Below are 13439 nucleotides of genomic sequence, written 5' to 3'. Positions count from 1 at the left end.
TGCTGTAGATTTGAGATCAGCACAGCTTTTGAGTGGAAGATAAGAGTCAAGGGTGACTCTCGCCTTGCCACGTCAATTACAAGGGACAGAAATGGACAAGTTTTACCACGTAAAAGCTAGCAGGCTAACCGTTAACACGTTTTGGTCAAAACCACAAGGGCTACTTCCTGCTTATGTCTAAGAATTGTGGGAAATGTAGGCCTACTAGCTAATTAGATCCAACATAAGATTTCTGGCACCAATGAGACCGGGGCAAGGAAAATACGAGCTTCCAAAAACCTGCCGGGTCCGCCCATAAAAGTTGGAGTGTATTAAAGGATAGCATTTAGCATTAGCTTCGAAGACCTGTCCTGGAACTTTTCTGACTCGCCTTGTTCACAGCAGTGGAAAAAAGACTAAAAGAAACAAACTTGTTGATAAACACTAGCTTGTTTATTGTCAGGAAGACTTGGCAGTCATTAGCGATGACAGAAATAAACCCCCCTCCCATCCCCGCACAAGAGTTTGGCAGCAAATCACATCCTCTCTCTGCACGGTGACCTCTTCGTCATTCTTTTACTATCGTAACAACGCAACATCCAAGAAGAACACATTTCAAAGCCTCTTTGGTGACAAATCAATACTGCTTCGTAGTATCTTTCTCCACAACACTAACCAAACGCACGTTGCCTCATTGTGGTTTTTCTGGGAAACATCAATGAACTGGATGTCTGAGTTGAGGGGGGAGCGCTTCAATACACTGTGATAACAACCAGTTCTTTTTTTTTATCTGCATATTTCCTGAAACTTTTTGGAAGACACGAGATGTACATTGGTCACTGTATCACAGAAGATGACATAACAGCAAATATAAACGCTAAAAGGTTGAATAGGGGTGTCGCTAAATGCGTGTAACCCCCCTCGGAGGGGAGCGTGATTAGGTGTCAGCGTTAGCGTAAAGTTCAAAGTTCACAATGGAGGTGGGAGGCTACGGTTAAAAGAGAAATATTTACAACACAAACCTCTTCAAGTAAAAGCTATGTCAGAGGGATTCAACTGAATAAAAGGTGACATGAGCGTAGGAAACATTTTGGAATGCTGGAGAACCTCCTATTTGGTGAGGAGGGAGGGGGAAAAAAAAACTGCTGCACCAACCTTGTTACTCAATGCTGCCCTCTGCCTTTCACTACTGTACAGTGTAACATGACAACCGAAGCTGAAGCTGAACAAATACATTAAAATGCGAGGGGGTTAATTTACAAAATTCTTAAAAAATATATTTGTACAAAACAAAACAAAAATAGATCTGTGTAGAAAATACAATTTTTCAATAATACCCAGAAGAGGGATGAACACCCTCGACACAGAAACATGCCGACTTTTGCTGAGGGAGCATTAATGCAGAAATTGTGAATGAGTACCGTAATTTTCAGACTATAAGACGCATTTTTTTTCATAGTTTGGGTGGGGGGGGCGACTTATAATAAGGAGCGACTTATGTGTTTTTTTTCAAAAATTTCCCCCCCCCAAAAAATGAAACCGTGATAAACGAACGGCGATGTAGCAAGGGATTACTGTAATTTGAATTTCAAGTGACGTCAGCAGGACGACGCGGCGTGGCGGTTGTTTACAAAAAGGACAAAGATTGATCACGGAATGACGAAGATGACGAAGGGCCCCACGTACTACCGGCATCATTAGCGGCTTTGTTTCTAAGTGACACGGAGGACGAAGTGTTTGAAGGATTTAAGGATTTGGAGTGACACAGAAGGTTTGAAAAACTATTATGGCTTTTACGCACGCCCGGTCCTACTCTACGGAGCTCTCTTTCACCTTCGAGGATAGAAGTCGGGGGCCGGTGCTCGGCCGGGTGGCTGTCCGGGGACGGTGGATGGGGCTCGGTCATGGCTTTTACGCACGCCCGGTCCTGTTCTATGGATCTCTCTTCCACCTACGTGACTGGAAGTCCACGCCACCACACGCCTGGAAGTTTGTTTTGTCAAATAAAGAGCCGTTTACCAAACCCACGTCTTTCCTTGTACCTTAACGCTACAATATAGTTATATACTAGATCTGTGGAATAATGACGAGGCTGACGTCAGGGCGCACGAGCGGCTTTGTTGACAAAGGACGAGGAATTTGATCGATGGATTTAATGATTTAGAGTGCACAGATGGTTTGATAATATTATTGCTTATATAATAGTTATTTGATATCTAATTGATGTATCGTTATATGGGCCTGTGGAATATTTTAAAGTGCAAGCGCCATGAGCGGCGCGCACCCATTGTTGACAAAAGGACGATCGATGGATTTAATGAATTGGAGTGACACAGATGGTGTTATTTAAGTAATAGTTTTTTGAATATCTCTGAATGTTACGTCAGGCCCGTTCTCAGCTCTTCGTTTGTGTTTATGTCACGTTAGCATCCCTATCGTTTAGCCTGTTGTTGCTCGTTCATGTCTGTTCTTGGTGTTGGATTTTGGCGAATAAATTTCCCCCCAAAATGCGACTTATGCTCCGGAGCGACTTGTTTTTTTTCCACGTTATTGTGCATTTTATGGCTAATGCGACCTATATTCCGGAGCGACTTTTAGTCCGAAAAGTACGGTAAATGTTTGGAAGCTTGTGTGTGTGTGTGTGTCTGTGTGTGAGCTTGTAATGCTGGAATGCAAAAGTGTGTGACAGTAATACGCTTGGAATGAGGGGACATGTGAGCACACTAGCGCGAGTGTGTCTATGTGAGTGCATTATGAAGAATGGGGCTGGTATTTGGGAAAAAGGTAGAGGTCTTTGCACAGCGAGCTGGTGAACTCGGACATCTCTTTGCAGCGATGGTGGAGCGTGCCAGGGGCGTAACCCTCGCGCTCTTTGATCCGTCCGTTGACCTGCGGACCCCAATAGCGAATGATCGACTTTGCGATGACATATCGAAGTCACAAGATGGCAGCGACGGATCGCGACGGAAGCAGAAATGTACCTGCACCAGAATGTCTGCCATGTGTGTGTCTCTGGCGTGGAGGCGGAGGGCAGCGTTGAGCTCCTGGATGAACCAGGACCCTCGCTTGGTGTTGCGCATGGCCGCAGTGCCTTTAAAAGAGCAAAGCAAACACGAGCGGCTTCATAACACTAGACCACGATGAGAAGGCAACCGCGACGCAGCGGCAAACAAACGCGTAGCGCGAGTGTTTGTGCTTAATGTTTTGTCGGGTACATGCGCCGACAGTAAAGAGAGAAAGGTGTCTGGAAAGATTGTGAAACAAAGGGAATCCCAGCAGAGAGACAATAAATAACAGCTGTAATGTTGCGGAATGTGTTTACAGGAAGGTGTCAACACGAGTGAGACAAGCGGGCCCAGAGGAACCGCTGAGCCGCAACCGAGCGCATTCCAGAACGCTTATTGATTAGTTGGTCTTCAGAAAGAGTTTCTACAGACGCCCGACTGATTTAATTGGCCAATAGTAGCTCTTTCAAAATCTGCTAAAGTCAAATGATTTTCTTTTTTTGAATAAATGTTTTATTTTTTTTGTTTACACATTAACATATTAGAACTTAAGACAATAGTGACATTCAAACACACCCCGTGAAAATATATTGGAAAAGTCCGATAGTCGATTAACTTGCCGATTAATACAAAAAAATAATGGCTAAAATTATTCATATTTTAAAAAAAACCCCACTAATATTAGCCAATTCAATCAGTTGGTTGACTAATCCGTCAAGCCCTACTTGTGGTCAATATTTTCCCCCAGAATTTAAATCTAATTAAGGGGCATCCAAATGTAAAGGAGTGCCTGTATTTTTAATTAAACGAGTGGATGAATTAATGGACTAAGGGATGTGTCACAGCAAGAAAAGCGCCCAGGGCAAGTGAAGTTCCCAGCTAAGGCCACAAAGGAATATCCAAAAAAGGGACAAACTTACAAATGGTCTGACCTTTGAGAGAGGCATAGCCGCATATCATGTCAGACCGCTTGGGCAGTTTAATCCTGGGCTGTCCTAAGTCCCCTCCCTGTCTGGCACCGGCGCCCCTGGGACCTTCTCGCCCGGCGTCCTGTTGTTCACAGCTGGGTGAGCTGCTCCTTCCTGGCCCATCCACCTGCTCCACTCCGCAGTCCAGCTCCTCTGTGAGACGGCAATGACTTGTATTAAGACACTTGTCATTTCAGTGAGAGATGTTTTTTTTTTTTTTCCGTCTGACTGCAGATGAAGGGGACGAGCACACCTAATGGTATTTTGGCAGCACACCTGCGGTGTCGGGCGAGTACGAAGAGGGCCGCGTTGTACTAATTGCAGAGACTCCCGAGGGGTCGGCAGATTTGTGCTAGGCGTCATTAGCCTTGTCGTGGCATCGGGGCTGAGCCTAATTGACCGCACAGTCGAAGATGATTAACTTTACCGGGCAATGTTTTTTTTTGTTTTTTTTACAACAAAGTTGTTCTTTTTGCTCAGTTGTTTGTTTTTAACTTCTGGCTACACTTTTTTTTTTTTTAAATCATCATGGTAAACTTTGACATATTGTACATTTAGAAATGGGCACCATGTTAATTTTTAATTAATAAGCCTAAGTATTGACCTTCTGTTTTAATTTTTTTAGCAAATCACACTGTGCGTGGTGAGCTATTTTTCGAAGAGCCATGGGCTACTTATGTTGTCCTTGGGACTATCTAGAACAGGCTGGCACAATTTTTTTTATTTTTATAGAAAATACCTTATTGAAGCCTCGACTTTTTAAAACCACCTTCAAAGCGGTTTTCATCCGGAGCTTAATACCAACAGATGATTAAAAGAATGAAATATCAAATGAAATCAATAAGACACCGATTATCAGAGTTAAGTGATAAATAAAACACAAAGTTGGCAATTCTTTCCGCGCGCTCCAAGAACGACAAGTAACATTAGTGTTTTTTAAGAAACGATTTACACAATTTCAATTGCATATGCATAGACGAAAGCCGCAACATTAAACCAAATGTCAGACTGAACCGATTCGGAATGTTAATGTGGAAGATCTCAATTATGCTGCTCATCTCATCAAGCCCTATTTGATCTGTTTAGGACTTTATATGTGGCATACCAACATTTTCTGCATGTCGCCTTCCTTACCTCCTCTGCAGGCCTGGATGAAAAACATCTTTGGTTTGTTCTGCAGCAGCGGGCAGCGCACGTTGTCAAAGGCCTCAAACACCCACTGAAGCTAAATATGAACATGTGACATAATGTGGGTGGCAGGTTAGATGTCAACATGAAGTTTTTCCTCAGTGTTGTGCAAGATGACAGCACACCTGCAGGAGGTGGCCGTCTGTGCCGTACACGGCGCCTTCCACGCCGTGGGAGAGGAGACAAACCACGCAGCTGTTCACCGAGCGGTGCTCCGAGCGCTGGCGGAAGCTCTCGATGCAGGTTCTCATTTCCTGGGAAAAATAAAAAGACGGCAAAATGTTCAATTGGGGGTGCGGTGGAGGGTGAAGCGGCACGGGCGAGACGACGTCACCTCAGCCGTCAGGTCTCTGTGGAGTGTCACCGCGTAGTCCAGATCTGTGAAAAGCTGGCTGAGCACCTCGTAGTCCACCTCACCGCCCTTCCTGGAGTCCAGGTTGGCTGAGTCAAACGTCATATTGCTGATCACCAGGGCTAAACCACGTGGGGATGAGGTCATTACATAGGACTGCAACACAGGGGGGAGGGGCATTCATATTACACAACTATTACCTCAAAATGTTTTTTCTAAATCAGAGAAACTGATTATTTTACAGGACATTTAAAAAAAAAAAAATAAGAACATCATTGACAAGACCAGTTGTGGATTCTGGCATGAACAGTTTGTTCAGATTTATTTCTTTTTTTCACAAAATAGTATGTAAAATGGGTTTCTACTTTGGAATGCATAGCGTGTCAAGCGTTGACGTTTGTACGGGCAATTAGCACCCCCTTGTGGAGCATCAAGGAAAGCCAGAAGGCGACACTAAATAATTTCACTAGCTAAGCCTTAACATGAAAGAAAGCAAGCACAATTGGAAACAAAACCAAAATTATTCTTGGAAGTCTTCTAATTCATTTATGCACTGCATGATTCATGTTTTATTTCTTTTTTATTTGTTAATCTTAATTATCCTTTTGCTGACTCGCCAGGACCACCACTGGACACACCAGAGTATTATAACAGTATCTATGATTCATTCAATTTAGATATATCTGCTTTTTTTACTGAGCAACAGCCTGCATCCTTGCCTTACCCTGAGGCATTGCGAGAGGTAGAGGTCATGTGTGCAAGGGAGGACGGGAGTGGTGATGGGACTATCTGCATCCAAGCTGTACTCCATAAACTCTGAAAACAATGCACAAAATGTTGCACTTCAATACAGATAATATATATTATTTAATAGAATAATATTTAACATAATATAAAAAACATTCTACCCAGCTTGTCAAGTTAAATAATTGTAAAAGTTTTGGATTGTATAAGAGTAAGCAAAAAATGTCTTATGTTGTTACATCACAACGGCAGCTTTAAGGTGACAAAGTTGCTACTACAAGCCTGCACATGAGTCACTCCAGGTGTGGCACCCACACTTCCTTTCAGTAATATGATACCTAAACAATTAACCCACTGAGGAGAAGAATATCTTGAGTAGTCCCAGAAGTTTTATTTAATCACTCATATTCGGAATCTTGACAAGAGTGTGTCTACAAAAACAGAAAAATATTGACGCGAGAAACATTAGTGATGCGTCACATCTCACCGTGCGTCCTGGCTCGTTTTGCTACGGTTTCTTCCTGGGTGGGAAGTGGAAGAGAGGAGTCGCTATATCTCTGAAAGGAAGACAGACTGAGTTCAATGCACCCAGGTCAAATGTAGACTGTCTTCATTTGTCAGGCAGAGTCAATTGTTGCCTACACCGACGACACAATGGATTAAGAAAACTATTGCCTGAAATTTGCTCTTTTTTTTTATACATTAGCTGATTTTGTGGCCAAAGTGACAAAATTATTACTTTGGTCTCTCTTGGTGGAATTTTGGTGTGACATGGGTTCATGATTGTGTACATGCTAGATGCGTGCTTTATGTTCCTCTTTGTTGCTGCCCTCTTCTGGCTTCTATCTGCGAATACTAGCACCTTTTATGGACATTGGTCCTTATCGCCTGAGAATAGCAGGGCTTCACTGTAGCCTGTGTTGCAGCTTTATTTAAATAAATAATCTAAATAAACATTTATAATTGCTCACTTTACTGGAGCCAATTTATTGACTTGTAAGGGCTGGCAAGTGACTGTGCTCAATTACGCGCCGGCCACTTAATCATTCACAAGAGTATCAAGACTGAAGCTCAGGTGGCTCACCTCTCTCCTCCTCTCTGATGTCTGCATTAGCTGCCATCCTGCCCGTCCTTCACGCTCCTCATCAGGCTGGAAACCCTGTGAGCATACAAGTCACTTAGATTATTAGCGTTGACGGATTGCCCGATTTAACACTCACTCACTTGCACCTCTTTGCCATCCTTCTCCTGTGATTGCGTGAGCAGCTCGCACAGGTGTTGCTGCTCGGTTTCTCGGAGCGCTGAGCAGAAGCTGCTGAAGGCTCGCGGCCCTCGCTTGGGAAGGAGCAGCAGCAGACGCAAGCTTCGCTTTTGGGACGTTTGCTCGGCCTAAGGAAAATGTCCATTGGAGACATGAGAGTAAAACTGGCTCATCCCTTCTGTATGCACAGTAGCCGGTTTATTAGGGCACCAGTGTTTACTTTGCGTATTACATGACGCATGATTCATTCAAATCCACTGATGCCTCTTTTGAAAGGTTTACTATTTCCATCACAGTGAAAAGATCTGATAAAAACACAAACATACCAGGATACCCTCAGCCATACTGTCGGTGAGGATGTTGTCCTGAAGCAGAAACTGAACGAGAAGCTCATCCACCACCAGCTGCCTGCAGAGAGAAGCACTCCGCAGGGCTACCCGGTCCCTCTTCAGCATGCCACACTCCCGCATCTTGCTAGAACGTACACACACGTTGCATTGGGGGGGAGGGGGGGAAATGAGGAAGAAAGACTATCTCTTGTTGGTGTTCCGCACTTTCGATTAAGCATGCCAATAGTGAACAAGTTCATAACACTTGTAATCAACTCGGTGTGGCAAAACACAAATTAAACACGGAATGCAAACTAGGATAATTTGAAAATCGAATTGCAGCAGATATGTGTGAAAGGAAGCCACGCGCGCTGACAGACAGTGGATGGCGATCTCAGCGCTCGAAAGTGGCGGAACGCGGTGCTAGCAAGCCTTACTTCGTTGAGTGAAACAAGCCGCGTTTCTCCTACCTTCAAGCGTTCTTCCACCGATGCACCACGGTATCAAACCTTCAAGGAGGGGGCGAGTAAATGTGGTCGTTTTTCTCTTTTGACACGCCAGAAAACGACAGCCCCCAACGACCGCCCAACTTCCGTGGGTAACGTTAGCTGCATTGCGAAGGCGTGGGCCAGCAACATATTGTTTATTATTTGGACCAATGAAAGCGCGAAAAGCTTGACTGACAGAGTTTTTGGCCACTCAGCCGTTTTCTTGACGTCACACAACCCTTGTCCTGGCGGGATATTGAACGCCATCGTTGTTTCAGGCGAAAAATGAACAGTGTCAAGAAATCTCAAAATACAAATTCTTAACCGTCATTGGTTATATTTCTTATTTTAAAAAAATGTTGTCGCTTTAGCAGTTAATTGATTATTCTTGGTGGATTTACTGGCTAGCAAACAATTCAAGAGCAGAGCCTTAACATTTTTAGGCCTTGAGGATATTTGGATATGAGCTACAGTGCAAGACTGCTCGGAAACAACAGCTTCATAACTTTAGTTTTAATTGCAGTGGACCGGCACTAAGTCACACTAAATTGACAGCACAACAACATACTTTGGATGCGGTGACCAAGTGGTCTTCATAAACGACTACGATTCCCTGCATGTGAAGACAAGTGTAAATAAAAATGCTTATTGATCCAGGAGAGTTGACAGCTTGTTACATTGGCCTCAATGCTTGTTAGTGGTTGTCATGGTGGGAATGGGTGAGTGGTAATCACACAATCCTGCATTTCTAATCAGGGAAAGCCGCAATTTGCACCTTTTTTATCACAAATCTAGTCTCAGCTTGCCTAATTCAATGTTGGCGTCAGAAAATGAGTCCTTGTATCTCCCGCCTGTATTGTTGCACCCCAACACTACATTTTTACAGCTAACAAATTGATCTACACTCAAAAGGAAAACAACAAAAGTATCTGCATCCACCTCTAAGATGGCGGCTGCAGTGTTGCGTGACATGACATCAGGTAAAAACTATCAGTTGTTCCTTATTGTGTTGTGCAGGTGTGCCTTAAGCCGTGCTATCTTTCCACCGTGCGTCTCACAGGCTGCACCTCTGCTCGGAGAGCGGCTTCACCCTCCCCTGCTGTCTATCTCCTCACCCTCGCTGCGTGCTGTCAATAATTGATGGTCTTTAGTGACTCTCAAAGGGTAACAGGTCCGGCAGAAAATGTCTCATGTGTCATTTCTTCATTTATTCACAAGTCGGTCTTGAAGCTCGGAGAAAGCGGCGACTATTTACTAGCCGTGCTTGTGTTTTGCTTGCACCTGCGCGTGACTGAGCACAAACGGGTTCATGCGCCATGAGTGACAGCGGCACAGAAGGAGGTGAAGGGAAGCTTTAAATAAGTGGGTGGCGGGGGGTCATGGAAGGGGAGTGACAGAATTATTGAGTGAATTAATTCAGCCTTGGCCAGCCCTGATAAACTGCAAACTTGCAGTACAGTACAAACATGGAGGAAGGGAAGAGAGAAGACACATTCTTCCCCAGAAGGAGAAGTTTCACTTTTGGCACTTATGGAAGGTGAGTGTTTCAAATTGGACTACATTTCACCTGTGATGAAGCTCATCTTACTTTCCGGTTCCCAGCATGGACTTATCCAAGGATGAAGCAGGGTAAGGCTTTCTTTATTCCTCATTTATTGAAGCACTTTTGACCGAAGTTTACGAGGGAGGACAATGCGGGTTTTGCTTGTGTGGCTTGCTGCACCTGTTGCTGCAGAGCGGAAGCCGCCGAGAGCAAGACGACGGACATCTTGGATGACGGCAAGCCTGTCCTCTCGGCTAGCGGCAGCCAGAAGGAAACGGAGTTGTTTGAAATCATTGAAAAGCTCCAGGTGAGTTCTTGAAATGTGGCATCAAATTCAAAGGAGGATTTTGTCATCAGTGTTTCTTTGGTGTATCAGGGCAGCAGGCTCGATGAGCAGCGATGTGAATTCCCTCTGCCGCTTAAGGTTTGTCCATTTAGTCAGAGAAAAAAAAAAAGTTTTGTGTTGATTTGTTTCCCTAATCAAGCAACTCGTCGTGGTCTATTTTAGTCTCGGCTTTTGACGACAGGCGGAGAGCTGCCAATCATCCTCCCTTCGAAGCTGGGGCGCTACTGGGTCGACCCGCCTTTGGAGAGACTCGCAGATGTCAGCCCCACCTCCTCCCATCACGGCCTCCCAGCAGACGACTACGAACTCAAGGAAAGGGACGGCGAGGCCAAAATCTACCGGCACTTTTTCCGCTCGCGGGTCAGTCGCTCGCTGTTATTTCTAATTCCAATTGAACTTTTGAACTGTGACATATTGTCGCCTGCAGTGCATGTACAATAAAAAGTCTACACACCCGTTTTCAAATTGTAGCTGCAGTTGCATAAGTGTACACACCCACTTAAATAACAATGTGGCTGTGTTCCGAGTTAACCAATAACATTCAACCTACAGGAAGTCGTAGTTGCGCAAGCCTGCGACCATTAAAAGAAAGCCCCAATAAAGTTTAGATGTTCTAGCGGGCTTTTCATGACGTTTTTGTGCTAACACTGACTGTTATTTTGAACTGTTCATTATTCCCTCCACCTTGACTAAGGCCACATTTCCATCTAAAGAAAAATAACTCCAAACGGTCCCATACGTCAATGAACGAATGGTGATTTTACGCAAAAAAGGGTGTGTAGACTTTTTATAGCCACTGTTCACCTTCCTACAACATCAACAAGAACAAAAAAAACTCAGAGTTAACCAGACAAATTTCATTCACAGATTCCGTTCGTAAAAGCAGATCAATGCTGACCTTCTGAGTTGGATTTTTTTTTTTTCTTGCACTTGCCAGTATCACCATTCCTTCACGGCGGTGGATCCGACCTTAGGGCCGCTGGTGTTGTCTGTGTGTTTGGAGGAAGAGGAAAATCGCCTGCGAGTCATACTGAGGTGAAAGCAGCTTTTTTTTTCGCTTATGTTTACCTTTACTTTAAACGCGATTGTGCATCTTGTCTCGCAGGATGAAAGAATGTTCTCTGCATGGAGTTTTCTCTCTGTCGCTTTTCCCCGGTATTCCATCATCTGTCGAACTGGCAAAGGTACACGGATTAGTTTGCAGTACCAGCAGAAGACATTTTATCCACAAAATACATTTGAGCCCTTTAAATGTCATTCTGGCTTCTACAAATTGAGCTCATGTAGCCTCAGGCACGGGAAATAAAATAAGATAATATAATACTAATAAAAAATAAGAAAAATAAAATAACACAAAATAAATAATTATTTCTAGATGCTGTGTGACAGAGTGACCGTCTCAAAGTTTGACGCGGTCAGCTACCTCAAGGTAATTCTTCAACATGCCCGGAAAAGTAACTTGATTTTGATGAAACGTTTGGATTTTTTTTTCTCACTCATCCTCAAGGCTCCGATACTAATAAAAGCGTTCGATGAGCACAGGGTGTCGTCCAATTTCAAGTTTGGTGTTTTGTACCAGAAGGAGAATCAGGTAAGAATGGAATTTTTGTTTTGGGCTTCCACAAACATTTTGGAGAACTGAACTTTCACCAGTTCACCGAGGAGGACATCCTCGGTAACGATGAAGAAAGCGAAGGCTTTACCGAGTTCCTGTCTATTTTGGGGGACACGGTTCAACTCCAAGGCTTCACTGGGTAAAGCGTGATTGGCCGAATGTCGCTCACGGTGCAACATCTCACCCCATTGTCCTGTTTTCAGCTTCAGAGGAGGTCTGGATGTTTGTCACGGCCAGACGGGGAGCGAGGCGGTCTTTACTTCCTTCCACGGCAGAGACGTCATGTTCCATGTGGCGACAAAACTGCCCTTCACCGAAGGCGACCCACAGCAGGTTGGTTCCTGCGCCAAGTGAGAGAGTTTGTGGCAAAATGGCGGCATGTAACGACTGTACTCGAGTATTTATCTGTACTTCTGATTTCTTACCTTCTCAAAAAAAAAAAAAAAAAAAAATGTCACCTCAGCTGCAAAGGAAGAGACACATTGGTAACGACATTGTGGCGATGGTTTACCAGGAGGGTCCGACTACTTTCTTAGCTGACATGATTAAGTCGCACTTCCTGCACTGTTTCATCGTGGTCCGGAGGGTCCACAGCGGGAAGACAGATGATGCTGGCCAAAGTGCATATCAGGTGCTGTCTCTCTTTTTTTTTTTTAGCTTACATATTGTGTTGTGGCCACCGAGTGTATTAACAGTACTTGTCACAGCTATCTGTCACTGCTAGGGATGACGTTCCTCCATTCGGTCCAGTGCTTCCAGATCCTCCAGTCTTCACAGATGTAAAAATCCAAACATCATTATATTTAATTTGTTTCTTAATGTTGAGATGCTCAAAAAGTCTAATTTTTGTCTCAAGCACTCCCTATTGAGAGAATTCCTCCTCACCAAGCTCATCAATGCGGAAATTTCCTGCTGTAAAGCCGAGCAGTTCAGCAGATTGGAGGTAGGTGCTCATCCCGACTTAAGTTCACGAGCTCCATTTGGTGGTAATATCATACCTCCCCCAAATGAAAAAAAAAATAAAGCAACGCACACGCTCAGCACTTCTGGAGAATCTGCAGGCAGAACTCTCCACTCGTTCACAATGCATGCTGGGAGACCCATCAGCCTCTTCTGTCCCCTCTGCTGAGAGTGTCAGGGGGGTGTCCGAAGGCAGTGGGGGGTTCATTGAGAACTTTAAGGTCAGCATTCAATGACAGTTCTTGTTCTACTAGTCGATCTCACATGAAAGCATTTTTTTGCATTCAATTTTTTTCCCCCTAAGAGGGCCATCCGAGTGCGGAGCCATTCCTTCGAGAACCTCGGGGTGCCCAGGAAAGTCAGTGGCATCTCACCACAGGTCCAAGCGAGTCCTCAAGAGGAGACGTAGTACATTCCAGATTTTAGACATTTATGCACATCCATGTTGACCTTATTATCTGTGTGGAGGACACCTGTAAAGGTAGTAAATTAAAATTGCTGCTCATGTAATTATCATGCTGCAATAGCAGTCATATATGTAATACAAATTATATTTTAGTGACATGTATGGTAAATAAAAGCCTGAAAATGTTTAAGGGAAAATCTGTCCATTCCTTTTTTTACGATTTTGTTCTACTTTTTCCTTTTTTTAACTGGTGGA

General features: G+C 44.1%; 2 protein-coding genes across 5 annotated transcripts; one reads left to right on the top strand and one right to left on the bottom strand.

Annotated features, from left to right (window-relative positions):
• Positions 1-410: 410 nt before the first annotated feature.
• Positions 411-8448, bottom strand: casp2 (caspase 2, apoptosis-related cysteine peptidase). 4 transcript variants are annotated; one of them, XM_049731678.2, is made up of 12 exons: positions 8297-8448; positions 7824-7971; positions 7461-7625; positions 7321-7395; positions 6724-6793; positions 6217-6308; positions 5475-5648; positions 5266-5394; positions 5087-5177; positions 3905-4105; positions 2961-3070; positions 411-2868 (listed from the first exon to the last, which is right to left on the bottom strand). In XM_049731678.2, exons 2-12 carry the CDS (start codon positions 7965-7967, stop codon positions 2731-2733), a joined length of 1389 nt encoding a protein of 462 aa, XP_049587635.1. In that variant the 5' UTR covers positions 7968-7971; positions 8297-8448; the 3' UTR covers positions 411-2730. The 4 variants fall into 4 exon arrangements, with proteins under 4 accessions (XP_049587635.1, XP_049587638.1, XP_049587637.1 ...); XM_049731681.2 differs by having other exon boundaries at positions 3917-4105; XM_049731680.2 differs by having other exon boundaries at positions 7824-7989; positions 8297-8434.
• A 136-nt stretch (positions 8449-8584) lies between these two features.
• On the top strand, positions 8585-13381 carry rap1gapl (RAP1 GTPase activating protein-like). Its single transcript, XM_049731634.2, has 17 exons — positions 8585-9294; positions 9375-9851; positions 9917-9943; positions 10050-10164; positions 10234-10281; positions 10366-10563; positions 11141-11238; positions 11309-11387; positions 11579-11632; positions 11711-11794; positions 11857-11957; positions 12022-12151; positions 12282-12449; positions 12526-12597; positions 12675-12761; positions 12844-12999; positions 13083-13381. The coding sequence occupies exons 2-17, from the start codon at positions 9781-9783 to the stop codon at positions 13185-13187; spliced, it is 1593 nt and encodes a 530-aa protein (XP_049587591.1). The 5' UTR covers positions 8585-9294; positions 9375-9780; the 3' UTR covers positions 13188-13381.
• Positions 13382-13439: the final 58 nt, after the last annotated feature.

The sequence above is a fragment of the Syngnathus scovelli genome, chromosome 9 (genome assembly GCF_024217435.2).
Source record: "Syngnathus scovelli strain Florida chromosome 9, RoL_Ssco_1.2, whole genome shotgun sequence".
Lineage (NCBI taxonomy): Eukaryota > Metazoa > Chordata > Actinopteri > Syngnathiformes > Syngnathidae > Syngnathus > Syngnathus scovelli.
Note: the sequence above shows the minus strand (reverse complement) of the source record. Positions and strands in the feature narration are given on the sequence as shown.